This window comes from Camelus dromedarius, chromosome 22 (genome assembly GCF_036321535.1).
Source record: "Camelus dromedarius isolate mCamDro1 chromosome 22, mCamDro1.pat, whole genome shotgun sequence".
NCBI lineage: Eukaryota > Metazoa > Chordata > Mammalia > Artiodactyla > Camelidae > Camelus > Camelus dromedarius.
Window position 1 is genome coordinate 20,654,999 of NC_087457.1, and position 12,694 is coordinate 20,667,692.

At 34.1% G+C, this 12,694-nt stretch overlaps 1 protein-coding gene across 1 annotated transcript in view; it reads right to left on the reverse strand.

Annotated features, from left to right (window-relative positions):
- Positions 1-12,694, reverse strand: part of SGCZ (sarcoglycan zeta) — a 125,704-nt gene that overhangs the window by 69,849 nt on the left and 43,161 nt on the right. The window contains exon 3 of the mRNA XM_031440419.2: positions 3,366-3,453. Within this exon, the coding sequence (XP_031296279.2) occupies positions 3,366-3,453 (88 nt within the window). The remainder of the gene's footprint in view (positions 1-3,365; positions 3,454-12,694) is intronic.

Below are 12,694 nucleotides of genomic sequence, written 5' to 3' on the forward strand. Positions count from 1 at the left end.
ATAAAACCCCTAAAATCATGCACTATTTTTGTCACTTACATAAAAAAGTATGCTCTGCTAACATAGTAATTATATATTGAAAAATAGAAAATATGGCGTAGAGAATAATTCTGAGTATTAAGTTCTTGTTTTTTCTTCAAGGGCTCTGAACTCCTGGGATCCTGTACTTTCTTTAACTACTTCCCCAGGACAACCTGATACCTCTCTTTCAGCTTTATTCTAAGAAGAGAAACTGGTAGGAAGAAATTTGAGTTCATTCATCTTCTCCCATGTCATAAAGGTCATGAAAAATTAGTCTCAGACTTCATGGGGAGATTCTGATATTATCAGACATTTATATAAAGCCTGGAACTTTAAGCACACAAAACATATTTGTCAATTAAAAAATCTGTATTACCCAAATTCTAAAAATGTTTAGATTTAGTTTTGATTTTGTCTGAGATGGCTTATATATAATTTTTTTGCATTTATTGGATTATAAATAATCTGATTCCAATCCAGAGTGAGTCTGGAGTAAAATTAACACACCAGGTATGCCTAGGCCGTGGATTACACATATCCCTGAGAAGTGGATCAGTAGAAAGTCAAGCTTGTAAACAGAACTAAAAGGGCAGGGTACAAGGGGGGTGGATATTTGCTTGGCTGAACAATCTTATATATAATTTTGAGAAAAACGGTACAAGTACCTACTGATAAGGGAGATTTTCTTTTCCAAGTTTAAACGAAAATAATATGTGGAAAAATATTCAGTCTGCCACATTGGTAAAATTGGCTATACTGTTCTAACAGTGATTGATAGATTTAGGGTAGATATTAAATTGCTTTACTTAGAAAATGAAGAATAACTGGAATTTATTTTCCATAAATATTACTCTATATTTGGTAGTATAATTTTAAATGTCTAAAATTAATGTCATACCTATACTATAATCAAGACCATGCCCCTAAACAAAAACTGAAAGAATGAAAAAAAAGGAAACAGGCAAAGAGGGTTAAAACAGTTACTTTTTGTCAATATAATTAAAATTGAATTGCTTGAATTAATCTTATTATCTCTTCAAATTCTACCTAAAGGCTATTTTATCAGGACGTGATTAAAACACTTTCCACACATCAGGTATATATCCTGTGACGTGTTTTGTAGAATATTTTTGCAACAGTATTATAATTCAACGTGCCTTCCCCAACTGCTCTCACAGAGACACAATGGATAAAAAAGCGACATGAGATCTTTCACATGATTGCAATGTATTTATAACTTAAGTGATACCCAAAATTACAATCACCATCACCCAAACAATAACAGATTCAAAGTATAATTGCCTAACATTTGCAGAAATTGCCCCAATTCTGATGATTCAAAATAAATGTCTTTATCTCTGTTTTAGAGATCAGAAAACTGAGTCTCCAAGAGATAATGTTTTTCTGGAGTCCCATATGGCTTGACTCCAAATGTGAATACATAATCCCTGTCCCACTCCCCTTTACCTATGCCTTCCTTTGTTCTCTATCTGTTTTTTGAAAAATACAAAGCAGTGCAAAGATGGAGGTCACCAGCAGTACACTCAGAGGATTAGGGTATTAAATAGCTTTTAGTTTAAGTTTCACAGGAATGAGTGTATTTCCATCCACAGAAAAAAAATGCTGCATCATTAACTTATTGATTTGCTTCATTTAAAACTAAGCTTAATCTTTCTTCCACACTCACTGCCCTTTCTCTCTTTCTCTTCATTCTTCTCTCTCTCTTCTCCCTCAATTGGCAAATATTGATTTTACATTAAAATCAGTTTGGAGCAGTGGTTGAAAACACTAGCACAATGCTATTATTTTTTATATTTTCTGTAGGAAAGCATGCAACAAAATGCAAACAGTATTTGATTACCCTTCATGTAATCAAACAGTCACTTTTTTCCACAGGCAGCACCTTGGTAATGTAGTGATTGTATCTAACAGTGGACGCCGGTATGCAGTCTTTGTGTGTTTAATTTACAGGTTGGCACTAAGGACTCCTTTTTTTTTTAAATCAAGAATAGAATGCAAAATAAAGTTCTATCTAGCAAAAGAGCTCTCAATATAAAAAAATTATGATATGGAAAATCTGCCCAGTTTAGGCCTGTTTCTGCAGTTCCAATGTAACAAGACTGAATTGGCATGGACTTTTAATTCAGTGCCTGGTGCTTCTGAATCAGTTCTGTGTCTACAGACATATTTCTTCCCACCAATTTTTAATCCAATTGCCGATAGCTCCCCTCTGTAATCGATATCAAAATACTGTCAAATTATAGCAACTGATAGGTGTGTACTGACCAACTTTTACAATGTAAAGAAATGCAAAATAAGATGTAATTATTATAAATAAAATGCAATTATATATTTTTGAAATACAAATATGCCACAAATTAAGTTGGCTTAATCGAAATGAATAACATATCAAAAAGTATTTCATATACCTAGAAAAAAGTAGACAGAATCAATTTCATGTTTATAAGTCTCACATTTCATATGTCATATTCTTGTGTAATTTAATTAGAAATATTAGAAACATATATTTGCATTAAAATTATGATTAATTTCTCATTAAGATAAGAATAATTCAGCCCTCAAAACTGTAATTCACTATTTATAATATACTTTCATACACACACACACAGTATCAGTATTAGGTAATTTTCCCAAAGAAAAATATAATGTTTTAGAAATATTTTAACAATTCCATACAAGTCAAATATTTGTATTATTTTACATAATTACAACTGACTTTAACTTTCTTCTTATAAAAACTAAGGAAAATAACAAGGCCATGTAATGTGAATCTCTAAATCGATTTTTTTATAATATGAGAAAACATTAGTAATACTTTATCAAACTTCTAAAGCCTATAAACCTTAAAATATAGATAATTTTAACATCAAGTTTGTAAGTAATTGATCAATGTAGAGCTTTTTTATATTCAATTATTGTATCACTTCTAAATTCTTAAGCAGATAATATTTATCAGTAAATGATTTGTTTAAAACAAAGGATACACAGACGTTGTATCATGTTTGTTTAAGACTGTTTACTATAACATATATTAGGGAAATATTTGTTAGGAAAATGGTGTATTTCATAATTCAAGAAGAATAACTGCAAAATATATGTAATTAAGTCTCACAGTAACACATTGATGAGACTAAAAATTTCCAAATAGAGGAATTCATAACTAGCCTATGAGAAATCAAATCATGTGTAGGCTGACTGGGCTGTGATGGATGTCCAGTTAAATATTAGATAAATAATATGCTTTTGCTTTTCCCAGTTTAAACAACCACAGAGTTTTAAATGGAGTAAGATGGTAAGAGCAATCTTTACCCCAAAGCACTCACCTACTGTCAGCTGTCCAGTTAACTGCCCCATGTGATTTCTTGCATTCACTGTTACATTCCTGTCAGACTGTAAGACCAGTGGGCTATCCTGGGAAACATGTATAAAATAAAGAAATCAAATAAAAAATAGAAATATAGTCAAAATTTGATATAAAAAATCATACTGCACTTTGGGTATTATCAGAATTCTATTTGTTTATATTAGGCAGTTCTTTTAACATCCCAAACATTGATTGAACAATACAAAAAATATGGGTGCCTCATCATAACTATTTGACATCATAGGAATGTTTCCATTACTGTAAATAGGAATTAACTACTGGATGCAACCATTTCCAACTCTCCTGATTTTTGTACATCACAGCTGCAGGAACTTCTCTCCTTCCCCCGTCCCAATGGCATATGCACCTGCCTTTGGAGACATTTTAGACCCTATCCAAATGGGGAAGTCACTTTTTAAGCTGAACTTGTAATTTCCAGGTCTCAGCTTAAAAGGTTACCTCCTCAAAAGTGCCTCCCCTGATCACTGTGACTGCAGAGTCATTCAATCCCCAGACTCTCAATCTCCATTTATTTTGTTCAAAGCAATTAACGTAAGACAAATTTACTTTGCTAATGTATGTGTTTACTTGTTTTTATTTGTGTCTGTCACAAGAGGGAACATGGGACAGAGACCATGGCAGTCATGTGCACACAATTTTATTCCCACTACTTAGCAGACTCCTGAAGGAAAGCATTTCCTAAATATTTACTGGATGGAGAAATAAATCATCATAATGAAATTGCTATTACCTTATGTATCTAGCTCATGTAGAAATGCTTTGTAAATCATAGAATGGTTTAAGAAAGGAGGTATATAGAACATAAGAATATAAGATATTTGCCTGGAACTTATCTTTTAGTGTAAGTAACCTTGGTTAGATGTTTACTTTTATCACTGATTTAACACTTAACAGTAAAATAATTTAATGAAGGACAATATCCCTGCCTTAGGAATCTACGTATTAGGTTATTGCCACCACCTGCCTCAGACAGGTAACTTAAAAACTGCCTACAGTCTCCTTTTTATGATCTAAAACAAGCATTGTGATCATTTACAAATTGCCCCATTCATTCATTCAACAAAAATACTTTGAGTATAGTGAATATATTGAGTGCTCACTCTGTATGACATACTGTTCTAAAGGCTTAGGACATTTCAAGGATCAAAACCTAATACAAGAAGCTTGTATTGGTACATGTCCTCATGAAGCTTGTAATCTAGATATTGAAATTCTATGAAAAATCTCTCCCCATACCACCCTTACCATGTAGGTGGCTTGTCACTTCTGTGTTAGTGTAAGCATGCAAGTGCTTTCACACATGAGCCATATAAAAACTCTTTTGAGAGTAGAATTTGGAAATTGTGATTTGGATACACATAGAAAGACTTCATAGTTTTTCTTTCCCCTAAAGCTCTTGTACACCCCTCCTGACTAGATGCACAGCTCTGAGAAAAAATACACACACACAAAGATGCACGCAAACACATTTTCTTTTAAAAGTGGGTTTTGTTAATATGTCTAAACTTTAGACTTGATTTTTAAAAATCATTTTCTACATTTTCAAGAATAGACTTATTCTCTAAGGGAAGACACAGCTGTACAAAACAATGCTAATTTCATTCTCTGTGCCTTATCACAACTCTTATTTTTGCCACAATTCAAAGTATTACATTAGCAGTTAAAAATAAATAAATCTAGTCCTTTTTCCATAGGTATTTCTATGCTGTAGACATTCACTTTTGAAAATATGTAAGGTATTTTTAATTAATTCCATCATTCCTTTCAAAGAATATTCCTTTCAAAGAATATTCCTTTCAAATTCTGTTTACAATACAAATTGTGGGCTAAGGACTATTTGCAAATAATTATACCCAGTAAGGATACTGCATAAAGAGGATGTCTCATTAAAGCACACAAAAGTTTTATTTCATGTTGGCAAAACTGAATACATGTAGTCAATGTATTTAAAAAAGGAGTTTTGAATTAAATAGAATTAATTTGAATGTAAGAAGGAGCAGAAGCCTGTAAGTCACCTTGCAGTATAAAATATTATAAAAACATGTTGATTGAATTTGCATTCATATTTTTTCAATATTTTTACGATATAACAATGATTAGATTTTTTTAAAAAATTGATGATAATATATGTGTTTTTGCATTACTAAACCTAAATTTCTATGAACTGCAGCATAAAAAGCATAACCATTAGAATATATAATATAAAGACTATGTAACTATATTAAAAAAGTATTGCTTTATTAAATATTTTAAGATGAGAGAAAAGTCCATTTTAAAAAGGCAATAAGTATTTAATTTGATTTAATAGAGAAAGAGACTTGGGTTGGAATTGAAAGTGTAATTATCAAGTCTCTGTTTCAAGTAGTTTTCACTGCTCTTACTCTAACCACAGAGATACTATTAAAGTTCCATCCCTAGCATTCTTTCCTTTTCATCACATGATTCCACCAAATTTCCCCTCTGAATTAAAATAAATTATTCATATTACAATTTTCCTATGATAAAAAGGCGATCTTTTTCCTGACTAAAACTATAAACACATAGCTATTAGAGGCAGTGAACAATTCTCCACACTATTCAAGTGGACATCCATGTATTGTGTTATACTGACTTATTTAATGTAATCAGCTGAACTAAATCAAAATTGAGTAAATATTTCTGGTAAACAAAACGTAAAGCATGTAAGAGCATCAGTTTCATTGACAAATCACACCATCATTTCTGCATTATACAGCAGCACGGTGACATCTTTGGGGATTAGAACCATGGCTTATGCATCTTAGCTCCAGTGTATGGCTTTTTACATGATACATTCAGTGGTAATTAAATTATGCATATGTGATAAAGTATATATGATAAAACTAACAGTAACTCTTTCAATCATCCATAAAGGACACAGTACTAAATTTATAAATTGGATTGCAAAAACATTTTTAGGTGAAAATCATTACCAAGAAATTACTTCATACCAAAAAATTGGCATTTGAGAAGGTTTTATATCTTTTTTCTTGTGCTCCTTTCTCCAAAAGTCTCCATATAAGAAAATAACTTCCACTAATAAATCACCGTTTTCATCCTCTTTTAATATTCCCCCTTCATGTTCTTTATATTATATATCTGTTATCTGAAACTTTGAAAGCTAGCGTCTAGTCTTAGATATTGAAACAGACATAGCAATACTCCTTATAGCTTATTCTTGCTGAGAACATAAAGGGGAGAAAATTACCTGATGGTATTAACTCTCTAGTAGGAATAAGACATGTAAGTCTATAAGGATAAGTACGTAGGTGCTATATTATTCTGCATGATATATTAACATTTTTTTGAAAGAAGAAAAATTTCATCACTGAATTCAAATATTTTTCCTCCAAACCAAGAAGTCTCCCATAGCAAGTATTTTACAGTTTTCTGGAGCTGACCTGCATCTTGGCTGTGGCTCTCGGAAATATATTTGCCTCCTTATGCTTCTCTTGAGACAAGCAGGTAGGAGATCCAGGGAGAAAGGCAATGGTTCTATTAAGGAGGCCTGAGAGTGCCTGCTTACAATTCTTTTACGCCCACATTCTTCATGCGGAAGGCCTGCTTGTAATCTTGCTAATGGTTATAGAAAAATACTGCAGTGTGTCCTCATTTCAATGGTTTTGTGAAAGGCTCTGCAAGTGACTACACACAAACACACACACACAGATTCTTTTCTTATTTCTATTGTGTCCCCCTTTGTTTATCATAAATTATTTACTGAGTACCTGTGTCCAGCTCTTTGCTGGGTATAAAACAGAAATGGGGGAGACAAATTTTCTTCTCTTACTTACTAGATGAGTTCATCATCTAGTAAGCCAGACAAACAATAAACCAGGTAAATAAAAAACAAAACAGAGAATGTTACTAGTAACAAGCTGCTGTGATGGGAGACTTCTCTAATAAAGTGTCAGGTATACAGACGAGAAGCTGTTGTGTCTGTATGCATATAAGATGTTGTCTGTATATGAGGCACTTCAGCTTCTGATAGTCATTCTCTGAAGATTAACTCTAACACTGCAGCAGAAAGAGTAGCCATAGGAGCAGCAGCTAATATTTATTAGCATTTCAGTAGGGCCAGACATCCATGTCAAGTTCTAAATACTTTATATGTATGAGCTCACCTACTTATGAAGCTTAAAATCATCCATGAAAAATCAAGAAATAAAGTGACTGCAAGACAGACAGTGAGTCCAGACTGTTTGGGTTCAAATAGTGAATCTGCCAAACCCTGGCTTCTTAACATGGCAGGTCACTCAACATCTCTGTACTATGATTTCTTCATCTGTAAATAGGGTAATAATACATACTTTTTGAGTTTTTCATAAGGAATTAATGAGATGATATATAAAAATGCTTAGATCAGTGCCTGCTAAGGGCACTCTTGGTGTTGACTTTTATCATGTATTCCTTATTACAATTACAGTACTCTACTAAGAATAGTGTTACCTATTATCATTCTTGTTTTATGGATGAAGAAACTTCAGCAAGGAGAGTGCAAGTCACTTGCTCTAAATTACACCACTAATAAATCACAGGAAGCTTTTGAACCCAGATATTTGAGTATAGAATCTCCCGTGTCAACCACTATGAGATACTGTGTCTCTGGTGGGTGATTAAATTCCAGGCTTTCTAAAATAGTAAATCATAATCTGAAAATAAATTTAAAAATTATTTGAACAAAGTATATTTTTAAATTCCTTCAAACATTCCAGACTCTAAAATAAGTATCTAACACACATACTGTCTTAGAGGATTTGATATGACCTCATGTTGCCAGCATCTACGTTTCAGTAACAGAGCCCAGTTCATTTTGTTTAGTTTTGTCTTCTCAGGCTCCAGAGGAAGAGTGTATACTCCTGAACTGCCCTCTGCACACATATTTTACAATCTACCACCTATGAGAGTCTCCCTACTTGCAACCCTAAAAGAGAGCACAAGTAATGATCCATATTGTTCAGTGTAGATGGCAGAAATTTTGTATGTCATTTCTTGAATTTATATAGTTTTACCAGGTAAGCTTTCTTATCCTCACGGATAGAAATTACGCAATTTTGCAGTGATGCTATACCATCCCCAAATCCTCTAGCTCCATTTTCCTCAATATCCAATCAGCTATGTCAGAAATATTTCTTAAATATACATTTTCCTCTGTTTCCCGTGACTATGATAGACATTACAAGAACCATCTCCTCCTTGTATTACTCCTTCATATCCAGTGCTATTTTTCTAATATATTTTTTAAATTAGAAAAATATTGGCATGTTTGAACTAAAGCCAACCAAAAGAAAACATTTATTGATTCCTCAATCTCTGCTTGGAAAAAAAATCACATTTATACCATGTTAGTTACTTTATCATATGATCCAGTGCTTTTAAATATTTCATACCACTTCACCATGCAAGAATTACCCAAATTTTCTGTTTCTGAAAATATGCCACTTCTGTGCATTCTCATCTTCTTTTCCCTATGCCTAAAATTCTCACCCATTTCTCCATAACTAGCAAAGTACAGATATTTTTCAAGTTCCATTTCAGTTATGTTCTCTGTGAAGCTCTCCTGCTCTCCCACAGTTAAAATTCACCTCTCACCCTTGAGTTCCTCCATCTGTGTTGACATCACAGTACTTGTCATAGAATTTTTGCTTTGATCATTCCTTTGTTTATATTCTCCATTAGACTGGGCAGTCCTGAAACGTAGTGTGTTGTCATTTTCTTTGACACACACAGACTTTGGAAAGTATAGTCTGTGTCATGCTGGGCACCTAGTTTATGTCCAGTAAATGCCTGTTGACTGAATTGAACTCGGCATATTTACAACCTAATGCACTCAGGCTACCTGTATTTACTTGAATTTGAGTTCAGGTCACACAAAACTTACCAAGCTCTTGCTCCATTTTTTCCCCCATTTTGGCCCAGAGCAAGCTTTCTAAAAAGCCATTTAAGTGGAACAAGTCATATCACCACATTATGATTTGATTTATATTCATCATCTTTCTGCCCAGGACAGTCAATTCATTCCTTTCCTAAGCATTTGACCCACTTAAGAAGCTGCAAAACAGGTAATTTTAAAAATTCTTTGATTAATAAAACAATTACTTGAGATTTCATTTCCTTCAGAATGTAAATCATTTAGTTGTTGAAATTTGTATTTTAGGGTGGAATTATTAATCATTAAAATACCTAGAGCTGTTAAACTGCTTCCCCAAATTCTCCATGCTCACATTTTAACTTGAATGTGAGGTGGTGCAGGAGAGAGAACATGTATTCATCAATCAAGGTTTCTGTATTTCTACTCCAACACTGTTATTGAGAATTTCTCTCTTTGGTTCATTTTCTGTTATAAATTATCAAGTCATGGAGGTCACTGCAAGGAATACCTTCTGAGAGTGTTTGATGACTTCTGATTGCCCGTCTGCCCCCCCTCCGCCTCTTTAAAGCTATACAGCAAACATAGTAGTCTAGAAATACTCCGCCTGAGGCCCTCCTTCTCATGATTACTATCAAAGGATTTGTCTCCAGAATAATGCCACAGGGAGCCATTCTACACACAGCATTCCATTTACATGGACTCTTTCATAGTCTGCCACTCCCCGCATCATTTAAAAGTCTCCAGCTCAAACTTTAGCCATGGATAGGGTTAGAAAATGAATGTTCCTTGAATCAGTATCCTAAGAAAGAAAAGTACTATCTCTAGCTAAAGTAATAAAGATCGAGATTAATAAAAGACTAGCGCTGTGTGAGATGACATAACATTCCTGGAGATGTCTCTCTTCCTCCCAGGTGACAAACTGCAGCACCAGGGAAACAGTCTCCGCTTACCACCTCCCTTCTGGGTCACCACCTTCCCCTCCAGCTGCCCGTGTAGTCTTTTTTCAGGGTGACCTTGCCCTCACACTAGTCCAGGGTGCCAACCCTGTTCACCTGAATGTTGGGACACTCTGCCCAACCAGGATCCACATTATAAGAGCCTGGCTAAGGTGTGCCCCAACTGATGGGGTAAAGGAGATTAGGTGTTGCCCAGATAGAATATACAAACTGTGTCTCCCTTTGGTGAGCAGAAAGAAATTTGAAGTATACGTAAATATCATCTATTTAGCCAATTCATATGCCATAAAAACTCAAATTGTAAAGATATTGATTCCTTTAAATCATTTGTTTGTACCTCATTAAGTGTTCTAGAAATGGAGCTATCCAGTGGTGAGTCAGTAGCTATTACATACCAAACACTATACAAAGCACCTTCCATTTCTTTTGTAATAAAATACTAGAGAGTGTTCCAGGTATGTATTTGAGAACAAAATAGTCTTCATTTATAAGAATGCTAAGGGTGAGGAAGAATATAAAGTTAAGCAGGGAGCTAAATCCCAGTGAAATTATTATTATTTTTTAACCTTGCTTGAAATTGGTACTGGAGAAAAGAAGTCTGTGAATCCTAAAATTTAAAAATTGCAACACATTTAACAACAAATTTACACTTCTCAAATAAGCTGCATGTACTTTACAAGAAATGTCTATGTAAGGAGGTAAGGAAAAAGGGCAGAGAGTTTAAAAAATCATGTACTAATTGTTTTCCATAGAAATGCTTTCATTCATATTAATAAATTTCTCCCAGCTGAAAAAAAAGCTTTTTCTTTCTCTTAAAATTTGATTGGCTTATGAAGTACTTCAAATATCTGAAAACATTAGGACCCAGGTTTAGTTGACTAAGCGGGGGGAGAGTGTGTGCGTGTGCATGCATCTACGCTGTTACTTAATTTCTGTAGAAATCAGTGAGGAAAATTAGAAATGTAAAGATTCCTGCAAATGCTTTTTTCCATAATTACAAATGATAATAACAAAATATATAATAAGAAAAGCAATTAGTTATAAACTCAAGTCAGAACAACATGGATATAGTACCTATGATGGTTAAATTTATGTATCAACTTAATTGGGCCATGTGGTGCCCACATTTTTGGTTACACATTATTCTGAGTCTGTCTGTGAGGGTCTTTCTGGATGAGATTAAAATTTAAATAGGTAGACTGAGCAAAGCAGATTGCCTTCCGTCCCGTGGGTGACCTCATCCAATCTATCCTACTGAAGACCTGGATAGAACAAAAAAGGCTGAGTAAGAGAGAATTTCTCTCTCTGCCCTGCTGCCTTTGATACGGGACATCAACCTTCTCCTGTTTCTCACTCAGACACAGACTGAAATGTACAGGTTTCAACTCTCCTGGTTCTCAGGGCTTTGGACCTGGACTAGAACTCTGCCACTGCCTCACCTAGGTCTCCAGCTTTCTGACTGCTGATTCCAGGACTTCTCAGTATCCGTAACTGCATGGACCAGTTCCTTACAATCTCTGTCTTTCTGTCTCTGTGTCTCTTTCTTTGTCTGTTTCTCTAGAAAACCTATACTAACACAATACTCATATTAATTACTAAAGGAACATGGTGAATATATATATATTCACAAATAAATATATATATGTGTGTTTATGAACATTAAGCAAGAAACAAATAAGCCCTGCATATAACATGTTGCATGTGACAGTATCTATGATTTTCTATGCTTTGAAGCATTTTGCTCATTATGTTCATAACTCTGCTAAATCTGATAAGATAATCATTCAAAAAAATTAGGAATAACTCCTTCAAATTGTGTAATCATTACTTTGAAAACCTGTAGCACTTTTTATGTCTTCCTCAACTAAGTGTAAAGGGTAGACAGTATCAAGAACAAGACTTTTTCAAATGACTAGAGCAATTTCAAATTTCTGACTTTTTTTTTCACACTAGTATAAGATAAAACAAGATATAATCCTTTGTTTGTTTACAAACATCTAATACTGACAGGCTCATGGGCCAGAAGAAATGTAAAATTAATTATACTTTTAGCTATGTAAAATGGTTAACTGTAGCATCTACGGTCAGTGAACATTTAGAATATGCCAGAAAAATAGCCCATGACATGACAAAGGAGAGTACCCTAACCCAATGCTTGGAAATCTGTAATGCACATGCATCCAGGGATGGTTCCACATGCAGACTCAGATGAAGCCTGAGATTCTGCATGTCTAACACACTCCCAAATGATGCGCATGATACTGGTCTACAGATAATTCTGAATAGGAAGGCTCTAACTGTCTCGCAGAGGACTGGGTATAGAGATAGATTTGTTAAGAGCTCCTTGCCAGGAACTTCTACATTTGGAGTGTGACCTGAATCCACAGATCAAGCAGAAAATTGCAGCTGTGTCAAAAAATG